The sequence below is a fragment of the Macaca nemestrina genome, chromosome 5 (genome assembly GCF_043159975.1).
Source record: "Macaca nemestrina isolate mMacNem1 chromosome 5, mMacNem.hap1, whole genome shotgun sequence".
Lineage (NCBI taxonomy): Eukaryota > Metazoa > Chordata > Mammalia > Primates > Cercopithecidae > Macaca > Macaca nemestrina.
The window spans coordinates 139,774,586-139,792,799 of NC_092129.1; the positions used below are offsets into that span (position 1 = coordinate 139,774,586).

At 43.8% G+C, this 18,214-nt stretch overlaps 1 protein-coding gene across 4 annotated transcripts in view; it reads right to left on the bottom strand.

The window, feature by feature from the left end:
* Positions 1-7,906: 7,906 nt before the first annotated feature.
* BICRAL (BICRA like chromatin remodeling complex associated protein) overlaps positions 7,907-18,214 on the bottom strand; it is a 123,464-nt gene continuing 113,156 nt past the window's right edge. For all 4 annotated transcript variants that reach the window (XM_071097034.1, XM_071097032.1, XM_071097036.1 and 1 more), the window contains 5 exons: positions 17,779-17,840; positions 16,339-16,484; positions 14,179-14,273; positions 11,450-11,552; positions 7,907-9,710 (listed from right to left, as the gene is read on the bottom strand). In XM_071097034.1, coding sequence (XP_070953135.1) covers positions 8,923-9,710; positions 11,450-11,552; positions 14,179-14,273; positions 16,339-16,484; positions 17,779-17,840 — 1,194 coding nt within the window. In that variant the 3' untranslated portion in view covers positions 7,907-8,922. The remainder of the gene's footprint in view (positions 9,711-11,449; positions 11,553-14,178; positions 14,274-16,338; positions 16,485-17,778; positions 17,841-18,214) is intronic.

Here is an 18,214-nt window from a genome sequence, read left to right on the forward strand (position 1 = left end):
CATGGTGGCACATGCCTGTAATCACAGCTACTTGGGAGGCTGAGGCAGGAGAATCGCTTGAACCTGGGGAGGTGGAGGTTGCAGTGAACCGAGATCGCACCATTGCACTCCAGCCTGGGCGACAGAGTGAAACTCCGTCTCAGAAAAAAAAAAGAAAAAAGAAAAAAGAAAAAAAATCTATATCTATATATAAATTAGATGGGCATGGTGGTGTGCACCTGTCGTCATGCTACTTGGGAGGCTGAGATGGGAGGATGGGTTGAGGCTGGGAGGTGGAGGTTACAGTGAACAGAGATCGCACCACTGCACTCCAGCCTGGGTGACAGAGCCAGAACTTGTTTCAGAAAAAAATAAAATAAAATAAAATAGAAAGTAAAAAAATAAAAAAAAAGATCTGTAAGTAATTGGATTTTTGTGGTTCTCTCTGAATTGGTACCAGAATCTCTTTCCTAACATGTCTGTGCATAATTTATTTCAGTATTCTCTGCACTTCTGGATTATTTGGAATCCTACTTTTACTTAAGGGAAAGCTGCCACACCCAACACACCCTAAGGGGAACTCTATCGGCAATTTCCCATCTGCTCCATCCTCTTTCTTGGATTAAGACACTGTTTGCAGTCAGCTTCATTGTGCTTCAAGCTTTGCTTGTGTTCTGAGAGTGACAAGGGGTTATCGGGAACCAGGTAGGAAAGAGGTTAGTCTGAGAGCAGTGGATGAACCTGGAGTTAAGGCAGACCACGTGAACAACAGCTTTTGATCCTGATGAAAAACAGGCATAAGGAAGCAAAAGTGGGAAGGAAAGGGAGAGAACAGGTAAGGGGCAGCAGCCTCAAGCTTGAGGATCGACAAGAAAGCTGGGGTAGGAAGGTGAAAGTATGTAGCAGGTAAGACTAAAAGCAAAACAGACAAACCCAAACTTCTGAATTATTTAGGGATAATGGAATATGGCTCTTTTTACTTTTTTTTTTTTTTTTTTTGAGATGGAGTTTTGCTCTTGTTGCCTAAGCTGGAGTGCAATGGCATGATATTGGTTTACCACAACCTCCGCCTCCTGGGTTCAAGCGATTCTCCTGCCTCAGCCTCCCAAGTAGCTGAGATTACAGGCATGTGCCACCACGCTCGGCTAATTTTGTATTTTTAGTAGAGATAGGGTTTCTCCATGTTGGTCAGGCTGGTCTCGAACTCCCAACCTTAGGTGATCTGCCTGCCTTGGCCTCCCAAAGTACTGGGATTACAAGTGTGAGCCACCGCACCCGGTCTCTTTTTCTGTGTTTTTTTTTTTTTTTTTTTTTTTTTTTTGAGATGGAGTCTTGCTCTGTCAGCCAGGCTGGAGTGCAGTGGCACAATTTTGGCTCACTACAGCCTCCACCTCCCAGGTTCAAGTGGTTCTCCTGTCTCAGCCTCCCGAGTAGCTGGGACTACAGGCATGTGCCATCATGCCCAGATAATTTTTTGTATTTTTAGTAAGACGGGGTTTCGCCATGTTGGGCAGGCTGGTCTTGAACTCCTGACCTCAGGTGATCTGCCCGCCTCAGCTTCCCAAACTGCTGGGATTACAGGCGTCAGCCACTGTGCCCGGCCCCGCTCTTTTTACTGTCTGCATGTCTTCAGTAACACTTTTTTTTTTTTTTTTTTTTTTTTTTTTTTTTTTTTTGAGAGAGTCTTGCTCTGTCACTCAGGCTGGAGTGCAGTGGCACGATCTTGGCTCACTGCAATCTCCATCTCCCAGGTTCAAGCAATAGTCCAGCCTCAGCCTCCTGATTAGCTGGGATTACAGGCACCCACCAACATGCCTGGATAATTTTTTTTTTTTTTTTGCAGAGAAGGGTTTCACCTTGTTTGCCAGGGTTGTCTCTAACTCCTGACCTCAGGTGATCCGCCCGCCTCTCAGCATCCCTAAGTGCTGGGATTACAGGTGTGAGCCACCGTGCCCGCCCTTAGTAACAAAACATTTTACACCCTAAGAAGTAGAGGGCCGAGACCAGTCTTCCTAGTTGATGGGCAAGGACACGGTGACTGAGAGTTAAGTTGTATGAAGATACATGATTATGTGATAGATGAGGTACCAGAACCCATTTCCACATTCTGCTGCCAAAGGCACTTTCTGCCCACCCAGTTGCACTGCTTTCCTTGACTGTCATAGAAGTAATTTTTTCCCAAGGATCTTCTTGCCTTTGCAATTGGTTTCAAAGGTCAGATCCAGCACATACCCAAGAGTAATACAGATTAGAGTTTCTTTTTTTTTGAGATGGAGTCTCGCTCTGTCGCCCAGGCTGGAGTGCAGTGATGTGGTCTTGGCTCACTGCAACCTCCGCCTTTCTGGTTCAATCAGTTCTCCTGTCTCAGCCTCCTGAGTAGCTGGGACTACAGGTGCACCACGCCTGGCTAATTTTTGTAATTTTAGTAGAGACAGGGTTTCACCATATTGGTCAGGCTGGTCTCAAACTCCTGACCTCAGGTAATCCACCTGCCTCAGCCTTCCAACGTGCTGGGGCTACAGGCGTGAGCCACCACACACGGCCTGGGTTTCTTTTTTTTTTTTTTTTTTTTTTTGAGACGGAGTCTCACGCTGTTGCCCAGGCTGAAGTGCAGTGGCGCGATCTCGGCTCACTGCAAGCTCCGCCTCCCGGGTTCCCGCCATTCTCCTGCCTCAGCCTCCTGAGTAGCTGGGACTACAGGCGCCCGCCACCGCGCCCGGCTAATTTTTTGTATTTTTAGTAGAGACGGGGTTTCACTGTGGTCTCGATCTCCTGACCTTGTGATCCGCCCGCCTCGGCCTCCCAAAGTGCTGGGATTACAGGCTTGAGCCACCGCGCCCGGCCCCCGGCCTGGGTTTCTTATAAAGGTCTTTTACCTGCAGCAGTGTAGACAGGCAATTCCTATTACAGAATCCACTTTATACTACGTATGTGCTCCTGCTATTTGTGAATATACTGAAACAGATTTCTCTATATAATTAACAATTTAATTACAAAAGTCTTGGCGCGGTGGCTGAGGCCTGTAATCTCAGCAGTTTGGGAAGCCAAGGCAGCCCGATCACCTGAGGTTGGGAGTTCGAGACCAGCCTGACCAACATGGAGAAACCCCATCTCTATTATAAATACAAAATTAGCGGGCATGGTGGCAGGCGCCTGTAATTCCAGCTACTCGGGAGGTTGAAGCAGGAGAATCGCTTGAACCTGGGATGCAGAGGTTGCGATGAGTCGAGATCACACCATTGCACTGCACACAGCCTGGGCAACAAGAGGGAAACTCTATCTCGGAAAAAATAAAAATAAAAAATTAAAGTCTTTTATCTTTGTTACTACGGAAAGTATCATATTTTTTTCTCAAGTATAACTCAGGAAAATACTAAGAACCAGGGCATGGAAATGTAAATTATAGCTCTCTGTGCAATTTATCGTGGCGGTCCAGAAGAATTTTATTTTTTGAGACAGGGTCTTGTTCTGTGACCCAGGCTGGAGTCCAGTGGCATGATCATGGCTCACTGCAGCCTTGAACTTGGCTCAAGCAATCCTCTGGCCTCAGCCTCCTGGCCTACACGCATATGCCACCATGCCTGGCTAATTTTTATTTTTTCTGCAGATAGGTCTCACTGTGCTGCCCAGGCTTCTCTTGAACTCCTGGCCTCAAGCACTCCTCCTGCCTCAGACTCCCAAAGCATTGGGATTACAGGCATGAGCCACATGCCCAGCCCAGAAACATTATAGCATCCCATTTTCTTCTCTCCTGCACTCCAGTCAGTTCCCAAATGTAATGTATATTTGTGTGTTGCTCCCCCTGTATACTGTGAGCCCCTTGAAAGCAGAAAGCATGCCTGAATTATCTGTATATCCCAATGTCTAGCACAGTGTCTGCCAACAGTCAACTGCTCAAGTAATATTGTTGGTTAGTGATTATCATTTTCAGCTGGATACCCAACAGGTCCTCCTCTGTCTTGGAGAGCACACACAAGGCTGCAAGCAGGGCATGACCCTGAATCCCAGGGCCTAGCCCTTTCAGAACAGCACAGCTAGAGCCCTGCCTGAGCAATGCTGTTCCAGTTCCCCCACACTGTAAAGGTTTCTTTATTTTCCCTTACCTTTCCCCCAGTAATTAACTTGGAACTTTCTCTGCATCAGGAAGTGCTAGGGCCTCTTTCCTAGAATGTGTCCTCCCATACACACAGCTGTGGGCTTTAACCATCCTAAGAGAAGATGCCTGTTTTTCCTCCAGGTATGCCTCCAGGGAATAGAGACAGATCCTAACCTAGCAACCAGATGATCCTTCCTTCCCTTTTTTTTTTTTTTTTGATGGAGTTTCGCTCTTGTTGCCCAGGATGGAGTGCAATGGCGCGATCTTGGCTCACCACAACCCCTGCCTCTCCCCGGGTTCAAGTGATTCCCCTGCCTCAGCCTCCCGAATAGCTGGGATTACAGCCATGCGCCACCACGCCCGGCTAATTTTGAATTTTTAGTAGAGACGGGGTTTCTCCATGTTGGTCAGGCTGGTGTCAAACTCCCAACCTCAGGTGATACACCCACCTCGGCCTCCCAAAGTGCTGGCATTAGAGCCACTGCACCCGGCTGATCCTTCCTTTTAACTCTTCAATCCCGGGGCACTCCCATTGTAAATGGCCTGAAGAGGGACAAAAATGTCATTCTGGACACACATTTATCCTTAGCAAGAAGAGAAGCTTGACATCAGGGTGACACTGTACATGACATCAGTAGATAGATCCCTTCATATCATTCTGTTAGGTATTTGAGAATGACTTTCTTTGTTGCCTTTTAAAAATCTTTTTAGAGAATGACTTTCTATTTATGTACTGATTACTGCTGAATCTTCATTTCCTACTGCTGTTAGGGCACAGGGGAGAATCTAATTAAACCATAAATGAGTACAAGTGTAGATTCTAGGCCCTAAAGAACAATTTGTTCCCAGAAATACATTTCATCTCTAGAAGCTTCCCTAACAATTTGGGTGGAAAAACACTTGTGAGGGCAGGAATTCAAAAGGGCCTCATGGGGCTGATTTTACACATAAGGTTATAGAGTTATTTTATTTATTACTATTATTATTTTTGAGTCGGAGTCTCACTCTGTCACCCAGGCTAGAGTGCAGTGGTGCGATCTCGGCTCACTGCAAGTTCCGCCTCCCGGGTTCTCGCCATTCTCCTGCATCAGCCTCCCGAGTAGCTGGGACTACAGGCGCCCGCCACCACACCTGGCTAATTTTTTGTATTTTTAGTAGAGACCGGATTTCACCGTGTTAGCCAGGATGGTCTTGATCTCCTGACTTCGTGATCCACACGCCTCGGCCTCCCAAAGTGCTGGGATTACAGGCGTGAGCCACTGTGCCCAGCCAGAGTTATTTTTTAATACAAAATTTGGTCAAATATGTTGAATCCAAAGAGAAACATGTTAATTCTGGACTATGTCTTATGTGAAATCTTTTATCACTTAGCTTTCTCCTTGTCCTTGCAGAAACAAAATAAACACAACAACTGAAGAAAATCTCCTGCAGAGTGAGGCTCACTTACCTGACTTTTCACATGACCCCCACTTTTCCTTCCATAGCTAAGGATCTATGTGACAGGAGTAGGGATGGAGGCCAAAGGTGTACAGGACCAAACCTCCTCACTGACCAGCTTCATTAATTTGTAACTGTTTGGAAAGACCAAACAATTAAAATCCTATCCCTTCCCTAACTGGGGTAAATTGATTTTGGTAATGGTAAATTTATTAAAATAGAATTCCCATTGAACACTTACCCTTCTCCTCTGGGAAAAGCAGCCATTCCTATTTGCAAAATCAAGACAATCACAGTTGCACATTTTCCCAAATCTTTGGCTGTATTGCAATGGTTGTTTCATTTTGTAATCTCCAACTAAACATTTCCTAACCATGGATTAACAATATAGTTACTGACTGGTTTCTTTTAACAGTATTTATCCAACATAACAAAATAAACTGCAATTTGTTATACTTTTTTTTTTTTTACAAAACATTTTATAAATATTTTTACAAAATGTATACAAAGCAATTTCAAGTGAGACATACTATACAAATGAAGGTATTTAAGCAAATAAAGCCCACACCACACTGACAGCGAGTGACGCGTCCTCTTTAAGTCAAGTCAGTCTGTAAGGCCTCCCTAATCTAACAGAATCTACTAAATCCTTCAGAGCTAAAATATTTCTTTTTCGTAATTGCCAGATTAAAATTTTGCTTCATCTTTAGGAAGTACTTAAGGACACAGAAAATCAAATGCTTAATAACAAATTCACACTTTTCCACGACAACAACAGAAAAAAAAAAAAAGAAAAATGATTTTTGTGACTGAGTACAAATAGTTCTAAAACTTAACTTTGACTAATGAACCTGAAAAACTGAATGCTGGCCATCTGAGGCTGAGCTCTCCTACCCTGCACCAGAGGGGGCTCGACATGCGAGTTATGACCCATGTGCGTAGAACCTAATCACAGGAGTAAAATACATGTCATAATCTTCATTTGTCATTATCTAGAATCCTTCCTCCGTAAAAAGTAAACTTACATACAATGACACAAACATTTACAAGTTTCATTTTGGTAAATTAGGCTCTCCATTTGCTAGACAAGTGTTAGGGCTTAAAAACCCTTTAAAATGGTATATAGAAAAGCTAGGATTGGGACAGCAGGGCAGGATAGGGAAGAAAGAGAGGTGACAAATGTACATGAAGCTTATCTTGTCTCTTGAGAATTCCACTGATTTGCAGTAATTAATATAACTCACTAGCAGCCCACATGAAGGCTTCCAGGGATAAAGTCCCGCAATGAGAAGAATTTGATTAGGAGGGATCATCTTGCTAGGAATTAGGGGAGCATGAGCCCTAAGGGAAGAAAAGCCTATGAAATCATGGAGTTCAGGGCAGGGTGTTACCCCAGGGCTACCCAAACAGAAAGTACCAACTGGCAAAACCAACTTACCTAATATGTTACAATACAGGAAAAAGGGGAAATCTGCAACTTGGACATTGGCACAAATAAGGAAAAAATGGTAACCCTAAAATGGCCCAGATTTTCCAATTTGTATTGGCTAGGGCATGTGGCTGGGGTGAAGGTACGTTGCTATTATGAAGATTGGCCATCTCACAGGGTTTTTTGTGTGTAGTGGGACACAGGGGCACCGGGGGTATAGGTCTTCTGTTGCTGTGTTTTCTAATCAGAAGCCTTCCTTTCCATAACAGGCCAATCCGGAAAAGAAATGCCCAACATGATGACAATGGGGGTCATCCCCATGCTGGCGACAGCCAGAAGCAGATTCTAGCAACACACTAAAGTGAAGACCAGAGGCTGCACCTCCAGAGCCAGGGAGATAAACAGAATAAATGAGAGAGTATGCACACTAAGAAGGAGAGTGAGTGTGCACACACTGTAACAAAAATGACCTCTGGATCCGAGCAGCTCAGATACACGCACATGTGTGTATGTGTGGGAGAAGAGTGCATACAAATACTATCATGTAGCTTTCCCAATGAGAGGAGATAAGTGATGGTTACAATGACATTGAGAATAAAGGTAACAACAGAAATGGGATAACCTGGGGCAGGTATACGAGAAAGGAAAACGGAGAACACTCCCTGACAAGAAATAAAAATAAATAAAGCAATAAGCCATGCTCACTAATATGAACACAGGCCAAACAGAAATCGTGACAGGGCATATCCTTTGGCTCTCAAATGGGAATCCCATGTCTCAGATCTTTCCTTTCAGTGGTGGGCTAGCTGGTTACCTTTGGTTTGTCTGTGTTTTGGTAATGAATTGCTGCCAGGGGTGACCACTGTTCTCAGACAAGAAGCATAAACAAGGCCAAAGTCTCCTTAAAGTTTAAACTGAAAAATTACAACATAATTTTCCAATGAAAGTGCTTTTGATGCTTGGTATTTGTTGTGGGAGAGGGTGCAAAGAGAGGTTAAATGAAACAAAATCCAGCAACAAACAAAAACATACATCATATGTTGACTATATCCAATTATAAAATGCAAAACTTGTTTTTTCTCAATAGTTAACATATATATGCTTTTACATATATACATATTAATATTATAACCTTCATGGCTCTATCCCGGCCTCCCCTGTACACTGTGCCTCTTAACTGGTTTCCATTTTCCTTTATTTAGCCTGGTGAAATTATTTCAAATTTTGCTGCTGTAACTAAGAACAGAACATTCCCTAGATGAAATTCAACACGGATATGCCTAAAAGCATGAGGTTTTGTCCCAGAAGCATCAGAAAAGCACTTGAACCATCAACAGGGAAGCACTGCAATGCCCTGCGTATGTGCTACTGGCTTTTCCAGCAGGGCTCCGGTCCCTGGCAGCACAGCCAGCAATTTACTGCTCAAGGATGGCTGAGGGGGAAGAAGCATGTGGTCTTCCCCTCAACAACAACAACAAAACACACACACACACACAAACCCAAAATAATAATAATAAAAAAAACCCCCAAAACTAACTTTGGAGATGCAGTGGGATATTCTTTAAAAAGTAGCTTCTATCTGTCTCGTTTGATTTTAGTAAGTCTGTTCTTTTCAAATGACTTATGATTGTCAAAATTTTACCAAGGGCCAAGTATACTGTGGTCTCATTGAGTTATGGTGTTTTTAAAAAACAAAACAAATAAACAAAATGACTATAAGCACTTTCATAACACTTGAAATGAGTGGGGCCTATCAGACTGCTTTCTAACAAGGATTAATTTTACTAAAGGATCTCCCTGTAATCACGACAAGTATTGCTCTTAAACAAAGAACAGGATTGAGATTAGAAAGTATAACCTGTGATGAAAGATCAAGCAGGCTGGAGACAGGAGACCATTTCCATTTGCTTTTGCCAGGAAAGAATGTAACTGGTCCGGGGCCGGGGGGGTCTTGGGTGGGGTAAGGGGAGGACTGCTGCTATTAACACTCTAAGATACTATTTACAGCTGCTTCTAAAATGGAGTCAGTTTCTACAACACCTTCACTGTGGTCCGGGATGAACTTTTCCAGGCAGTTTTCCTGTGAAGCCATAGGAGAAAAGTTGGGGAAATCTAACTCAACAGAGCCGCTAACCGTGGGGTCACTCTGGGGCTGCCGTCCTGCCTTTTTGAGTTCCAAGATGTTCTTAAATGTGGTTTCCAAGCTCTTCGTCAGCTGGAGATCTGGCTGGGGCTCGCCTGACCCTTTCATGATGTCTGTGTGTAAAACTTCATTCTTTGGAGAATTCCTCAGACTTTTGTCCTGGAAGGAATTGTTACATGTCATCTCCAAGTGCGAATCTGCTAGGATGCTTGAGAGTTTGCTCTCAGTACCGTGATCTGATCTGGATGAGGTTTTCCGGTGCCCTTCAGGGCCGGGAGAGCACTCACTGGCCTTCAGAGGCTCTCTCCGGCTGGCCTTCTCTTCAGATGTGCTCTGGTACTGAACTAAGCCCACTTTGTCAAATTTCAGTGCTCTGCCAAGGCATTCTGTTTTTTTAGAAATGTTTCCTTCTGCAGAGACCACGATGTGATTAGGCACTAGATGAAACTGGTCATGATTCATGGATTCTGTCACACTGGTTTTGGCTCGGTCTCTGCCTTGGGCCTTGGCTGGCGGATGTGGAGAGCTGCTTGCTTTACTGCCATGCTGGTCACTCCGGCCAAACTGTGTCTCATGAGCAGCTTTATCAAGTTTGAAGGAACAACAGAAATCAGCCTGAAAACCCTCTGGAAATGGGAACAAAAAGATCATTAGTGAGTGATTGGGAGAGTACAGACTATACAGCAGACCTTCAGTGGGTCAGGTGCTGAGGGCGAAGCCAGCCCCACTCACAGAATCCATCTGCTTCACATACAGGAACATGCAGAAGCAGGACCCTGATCCTGAGAGGGCATCCTGTAAAGGCAGCCAAGGCTGTGGAGCCCCAGCTTCCAGATGGGGAGCTTAAACCTCTTGAAAAGGTAGATGCTTGATGACAAATTGGAAAATGTGATGGGCAAAAAGCCTCACTCAGTCCTGATCTCTAAGTATTATTTTATTTATTTTTTTTTGAGATGGAGTCTTGCTCTGTTGCCCAGACTGGAGTGCAGTGGTACGATCTTGGCTCACCGCAACCTTTGCCTCCTGGGTTCAAACAATTCTCCTGCCTCAGCCTCCCGAGTAGCTGGGATTACAGGCACCCACCACCATGCGCAGCTAATTTTGGCTTTTTTTTTTTTTTTGAGACGGAGTTTTGCTCTTATTGCCCAGGCTGGAGTGCAGTGGCGTGATCTCGGCTCACTGCAACCTCTGCCTCCTGGGTTCAAGTGATTCTCCTGCCTCAGCTTCCCGAGTAGCTGGGATTACAGGCGTCTTGCTACCACAACGGACTAATTTTTTTTTGTATTTTATTAGAGGCATGGTTTCACCATGTTGGTCAGGATGGTCTCGAACTCCTGACCTCAGGTGATCCACCTGCCTCGGCCTCCCAGAGTGCTAGGATTACAGGCGTGAGCCACCGCACCTGGCCTAATTTTGGTATTTTTAGTAAAGATGGGATTTCACCATGTTGGTCAGGCTGGTCTTGAACTCCTGACCTCAGGTGATCCGCCCGCCTTGGTCTCCCAAAGTGATAGGGTTATAGGTGTGAGCTACCGCACCTGGCCTCTAAGTATTATTTTAAATTAGTTTTCAGCTAATGACCTCCTTGAAACCTCCTGCAAACAGAAATTAGGTCCTGGTATCAGCCTGGTTTCCTCCTTAGAGCAGAAGGGCCTGGAATGGGGCTTTGCAGGGAAGGGGGATAGACACCAGGAAACAGAAAACCTATCTGTCTTACATACTTTCCGGGTGAAGACAGCTACTTGTCTTTGGGTGAAAGCACTTCAATCCCTTTAGACACATAGGAGAAACCTGGCATCACTTTGCCAAGACCACAAAATGAATAGCCAACACTCATCCAAAATGATATGGAAGGACAATGGGTATGCAGGAGCTGCATCTGTGAGTCAGCACTGAACTGCACCAGGCTTGAGGAGCCAGAGGATGGCAAAAGAAATGTCCGTGAGGATTTAGAACATTGAGGGTCCAGATGGAGGTAGGCAGACTGCTGTTATGCAAGAGTGGAAAAAGTGTTAACGCTGGAAATCATCGAAGTGAAATAGAGCTTTGATGACATCTACAAAACAACAAAGAGTATGTATAGTGTGAACATGAATTTGTTCACCAAATTCTAAAATGTGAGTTTTAGGGAATGTAGACTTGAAATCTGAAAAGATTATTCCATCCAACAAACATTGGCTGTGCAGGCCAAAGAGGAGAAGGAAGTAGCTGGGATTACAGGTGTGAGCCACCGTGCCCAGCTCTCCCCAGAATTCACGTTCTACCTTCAAGTTTCTTACTCAAAGTTCACACAGAATCCCAAAGGCCCCATGGTCCCTGAACCATGGCAGGAGCTGTCCGCTACTTTCACTGCAATGTTTCTTACCAGGGTCTACAAGCGCCAGGCGCTTGTCTCGGGATAGGGAAGCTCTTTCCTCCTGGTTGAACATCCTATCGATCATCACCATCTCAGCAGAGGGATTGATTCGCTGAAAGAGAGAGAGGCCAGTCATTTCATAGATCAGTTTAAAAAAATTGTTGTTTTTGGAAAAAATAACTTACACATTGGTACAAAATTCAAAAGATGCTACAGGGCATGTGAAAAGTGAGCCTCCCTTCTTTGCCTCTTCCTGGTGTGCACCCACTACCACCCAGTGCCTCTCCCTGGAGGCATCTGCCTGCCTAGTAGTTTTCAGTACTCTTCTGGAGATATTTCTGACACACATAAGAATATATATGTACTATATATATGTGTGTGTGTATATATATAAAGAAATATACTTCTTTATTTTTGTACCCAAATAGTAGCAACTATATATACTGTTCTGTATTTTTTTCTCCTCTATTTAATAATATATCTTAGAAATCTTTTCGAACCCTTGACCGCAGGTGATCCATCCGCCTTGGCCTCCTAAAGTGCTGGGATTACAGGCATAAGCCACCGCACCTGGCTGAGAACAATTATTACAGACTTTGGCGGCATTATTTTATTTTATTTATTTATTTTTAGACAGTTTCGCTCTGTCACCCAGCCTGGAGTGCAGTGGTGCAATCTCGGCTCTCTGCAACCTCCACCTCCCAGGTTCGACCGATTCTCCTGTCCCAGCCTCTGCAGTAGGTGGCATTACAGGCATGCGCCACCACGCCTGGCTAATTTTTGTATTTTTACTAGAGACAGGGTTTTGCCACGTTGGCCAGGCTGGTCTCGAACTCCTGACCTCAGGTGATCCACCCACCTCAGCCTCCCAAAGTGCTGGGATTATAGGCGTGAGCCACTGTGCCTGGTCTGGTGGCATAGTTTTAAGTAAATAAATAAATAAATATATTTATTTATTTATTTAAGTAAATAATATATATTATATATATAAATAAATATATACAAATATATATTAATAAATGTTATTAATATATAACATAAACATTATTAATAAATATATATTAATAAATATATATAAATAAATATATATATTTATTTATTTAAGTAAATACAGACACACAGATACACATTTACTCTATGTTGTATATGTGTATAATATAGCTCAACCAATCTCCCAAGGTACATTTTCAAAGTTGATATCAAATTGAAAATGAGTTATAAGAGACCATGATAGGCTAAAGCCTATTTGATTTTAGAACTGCTTCTCAAATTTCAGATTTGGTCTTTCTATCATTTCCTGAGGTATCTTTTTTTTTTTTTTTTTTTTTTTTTGAGACGGAGTCTCGCTCTGTCGCCCAGGCTGGAGTGCAGTGGCCAGATCTCAGCTCACTGCAAGCTCCGCCTCCCGGGTTCACGCCATTCTCCTGCCTCAGCCTCCCGAGTAGCTGGGACCACAGGCGCCGCCACCTCGCCCGGCTAATTTTTTTGTGTTTTTAGTAGAGACGGGGTTTCACCGTGTTAGCCAGGATGGTCTCGATCTCCTGACCTTGTGATCCGCCCGTCTCGGCCTCCCAAAGTGCTGGGATTACAGGCTTGAGCCACCGCGCCCGGCCCCCTGAGGTATCTTATTCTTACTCCTTTCTCTATTTAACTGGCACTTCAGATGAATTGCAGTTTCTATCTGGGATGATGAAAATGTTCTGCAATTAGATAATGGTGATGACTATGTGACCTTGTAAATGTACTAAAAACCATCAAGTTGTACACTTCATTTATTTATTTATTCATTTTTGAGATGAGTCTCACTGTCACCAGGCTGGAGTGCAGTGGTGCGATCTCGACTCACTGCAACTCTGAACACTGAAATGTTTGTCTTTTCAGTAGAGACGGGTTTCACCATGTTGGCCAGGCTGGTCTCCAACTCCTGACCTCAGGTGATCCATTATTTATTATTATTATTATTATTATTATTTTGAGACAGAGTTTCACTCTTGTTGCCCAGACTGGAGCGCAATGGCATGATCGTGGCTCACCACAATCTCTGCCTTCCGGATTCAAGTGATTCTTCCACCTCAGCTTCCTGAGTAGCTGGGATTACAGGCATGCGCCACCACGCCTGGCTCTTTTTGTATTTTTAGTAGAGATGAGGTTTCTCCATGTTGGTCAGGCTGGTCTTGAACTCCCAACCTTAGGTGATCCACCCGCCTCGGCCTCCCAAAGTGCTGGGATTACAGGCATGAACCACCGTGCCTGGCCTAAGTTGTACACTTTAAATGTAAATTTTATGGTATGTCAATGATCTCTCAATTAAAAACAAAACTAATTTTGACATTTGTCACCAGCTTATCTGTTCAGATGTGTCTCCAGTCCTTTCCCCACATCTCTGGGTTGGTGAAAGGCGGTAGACGGCATCAGAATGTGGACCAGGGGTCAGATGATCCTGGCCTGTATCCAAGCTCTGCTAATGACTGCAAACTTCTTAGCCATCTGTACTCGAGCAAGTTACTTAACCAAAGCCCTGGTTTCCTTATCTGTTAAACAAGAGAATAGTACTGACCCACCAAGTAAAGTACAGCAAATGTTCACTGCTGTTTTTGTAGTAGCAGCTAAGTGTAAGTTTTTCTACAGTGTGAACTATCTGTGTCTTTTACATTATGTTCTATAATCCCTTGAACTTTTTATCTCTGATTTAGTGGCTGTGACCTGTAAAAAACAAATATCAGTAGCATGACTTTTACCATGGCATCTTCTAGGAGCAGGCATCTGTATTTGTTAAGCATAGCTTGGGTCCTTTTTAGGAGCTGAGTGGCAACTGTTTCAAATTCATTGTCCACTTTAAAAAAAGAGAGACAAAGAAATAGTAAGAGACTGTAAATCACTGACTAGGTCTTCTGTTTCTTAAGACTGAAATTCATTGCTCTTCCATTATTCAAACATGGCTTATCTGGGGCAATTTTCTCTTCTTAGATGAGCTGTTCCCTGGCTAAGTATCATCCTTCTACACTGCTTTGCCTCACTGTCCACTGATCATGGAAACTCATTTTATTACTAGCTTTTTTAACTTTAGGAAACCAAAAACATAATTACTTTGATATCACCTATAAAATAAAACCATATAACAGACTCGCAATAAATATCAATCAGTAGAGAATGATCTACTAGTTTAGATGACCTAAGCCTAATGGTATGAAAAACTAAAATAGCTGAAACAATGAAGTCCAACTGTCTGGACTAGGCAAACCTAAACTGTTGTGGTCATGTGGCTCTATTCTCTGTCTGTTGGTCTCCAAAGATTTGAACACCTTCTAATTCATTCTTCTTCTCAGTCTTCACACCCCTGTGGGTTTTTTTTTGAAGGAGTCTTGCTCTGTTGCTCAGGCTGGAGTGCAATGGCGCAATCTTGGCTCACTGCAACCTTCGCCTCCTGGGTTCAGGTGATTCTCCTGCCTCAGCCTCCCGATAGCTGGGATTACATGCACGTGCCACCATGTCTGGCTAATTTTGTATTTTTAATAGAGACAGGGTTTCTCCATGTTGGTCAGGCTGGTCTAGAACTCCTGACCCCAAGTGATCCACCCACCTCAGCCTCCCAAAGTGCTGGGATTACAGGTGTGAGACACCGCGGCCGGCATTTTCTTTTTTTTGAGACAGAGTATTGCTCTGTTACCCAGGTTGGAGTGCAGTGGTGCGATCTCCACTCACTGCAACCTCTGCCTTCCAGGTTCAAATGATTCTTCTGCCTCAGCCTCCCAAGTAGCTGGGACTGAAGGCGTGTGCCACCATGCCCAGCTAATTTTTATATTTTTAGTAGAGACAGGGTTTCACCATGTTGGCCAGGCTGGTCTTGAACTCCTGACCTCAGGTATCGGCCTGCCTCGGCCTCCCAAAGTGCTGGGATTACAGATGTGAGCCACCATGCTCAGCCCTTATCTCTCACATTTTTGTCAGTTTCTTGATATGTGGCTAATGCTCTGGACTCATTTTGGAACCTCAGGGAATGCTTTTGGGAACTCAAGTGTCTAATTCATAAAACTACTAGAAACAGTTTGGCCAGGCACGGTGGCTCATGCCTGTAATCCCAGCACTTCCGGAGGCCGAGGTGGGCCGATCACCTGAGGTCAGGAGTTCAAGACCAGCCTGGCCAACATGGTGAAACTCCATCTCTACTAAAAAATACAAAACTTAGCCGGCTGTGATGATGGGTGCCTATAATCTCAGCCACTTGGGAGGCTGAGGCAGGGAGAATCGCTTGAACCTGGGAGGCAGAGGTTGCAGTGAGTTGATGTGCCACTGCACTCCAACCTGGATGACAGAGCGAGACTCCACCTCAAAAAAAAAAAAAAAAAAAAAAACCTTCAGGTATGCATACTGCCTAAAGGCAAGGACTATGCGAAACCACTGTGTAGAGTGTCTAGTGCAAAGCCATCCCATCTGGAGCCAGCAGTCCATACAAAGCTTGGATTTACTGCCCCTAATTTGTCAATAAAATAGTCTGACATTAGGGTAGCCGCCTAACAATTTTTTTTTTTTTTAAAGAGACAGTGTCTCCCTATGTTGCCCAGGCAGGAGTGCAATGGCTATTTACAGGTGTGATCATAGCACACTATAGTCTCAAACTCCTGGGCTCAGGTGATCTTCTTGCTTTAGCCTTCTGAGTAGCTGGGACTACAGGTGTGTGCCCCTATACTTGGCTTCCCTTCAAAAAATATTGAGAAGTGTAAGTCACGACCTTAAACAGGGACTGGGAAACTGAGTAAATAGGGAACAAGTTTGGTCTGTGATTAACAACAATCACCTGCCTACCATCTGGGGGTGACATGGCTCTTGCTCTTCTGGGGGGTGTCCATGGGAGGGTTTCCCGGTATCAGAGTAGTGCCTTAGGGTTCCAGCCTGCTTACCTTTTCTCAAGTCTTCTTCAGTGGGCATGGAGCCCTGGCACACGTGGTAGGAGAGCAGTCTCTGCACCGCATCACTTAGTGATCGGAAGTGACTTTTGTCCGGTGTCACAGTGTGGGCTTGGTCCCTCTGCAACTGCTGGAGAATGCTTTACAAGGGAAATGGCCAATGTCAACGTAGAGTCATGTTAGGAAATTAAATCTAGTCATATTTATTTGTACACAAATAAAATAAGATATATAGGAATAGTACGGCAGTTTTTTCTTCAGTTTTATATTTTTTATACCACAGTGCGTTTATAGCTTAGTTTAACTAGCTCCACAGAGGACTCAGACTATGACCCTGACCTCGAAAGCACAGGTTCCCACCAATCATTTATGTGTTGGCATCCCCATAAACCTTGGCAGTGCCTGACCAGTGACCAACTAAACTCATGCTAACATTTCTGTTCTAAACATGGGAGTTTAACAAACCATGCTTTTCCTCAGAGATCCTTTGTCTCTGAAAAGACAAAGAACTATTATCCTTAAGAAGAGCTAACAGTAGGCTGAAACTACATTCAATATATTTGAAATGTATATACTACATTTCAATATATTTGTAAGTCCTAATGAAAATAAAGTATAGGCCAGGCACGGTGGCTCACATCTGTAATCCTAGCACTTTGGGAGGCTGAGGTAGGTGGAGCACCTGAGGTCAGGAGTTCAAGACCAGCCTGGCCAATATGGTGAAACTCTGTCTCTACAAAAATACAAAAATTAGCCAGGCATGATGGCGGGTGCCTATAATCCCAGCTACTCTGGAGGCTGAGGCGGGAGAATCGCTTGAGCCCAGGAGGTGGAGGCTGTAGTGAGCCGAGATCATGCCACTGCACTCCAGCCTGGGTGACAGAGCAAGAATCTGTCTCACAAAAAAAAAAAAAAAAAAAAAAAAAGAAAGAAAAGAAAAGAAAAGAAAGTATAGAAAAAGATTTTCAAAGTGTGTATGTATATATATATATATATTTTTTTTTTTTTTTTTTTTTTTTTTTTTTGAGACAGGGTCTTGCTGTGTCGCCCAGGCTGGAGTACAGTGGCACAATCTCCAATTCACTGCAACCTCCACCTCAGGACTCAAGTTATCCTCCCACCTCAGCCTCCCAAGTAGCTGGGACTACAGGCCCGTACCACCACGCCTAGCTAATTTTTGTATTTTTTGTAGAGACAGGGTCTCGCCATGTTGCCCAGGCTGGTCTCAAACTGCTGGGTGCAAGCGATCCTCCTGCCTTAGACTCCCAAAGTGCTGAGATTACAGGAGTGAGCCACCATGCCCTACCTCAAAGTACATTTTTAAAAAGGCTAATATGCTCATTATTATAACCTGATTTCTATAGTATATTTATTGAAGGCTAGGGACCCAAAGAAATGTTCAAAATTGATTTGTTATTTCCAAAAGTAACTCACAAAGCTCCTTTAGTTAGCTGTTTTGCAGCAGGCCTTTTTTGTCCTCCTGAATGACTATCCACCTAAAGACAAAACATACCTCTTATTATTCCTTTTATAGGAAAAAGAATACAGTTATACACAAAGTTCACTGCATTTCACATATTTTCAACTACCTATCAAGAACATAGTCTAAGACTATAGAATGTGCCCTGCTGAAAAAAAAAAAAAAAAAACCAGTACACAGAGTCCATGAAGCAAAGTTATACTGTGTTAAGATTGCAGAAAGCTGCATAATCAGTTCCCGAGGACTTAGTTTGCACTTTAAAGCCTGAATCTCTAACTCCTCTCTAAATGCATCATCATCATCATCATCATCATCATCATCATCATCATCATCATCATTTTTTTCACAGCGTCCTGCTCTGTCATCCAGGCTAGAGTGTGGTGGTATAAT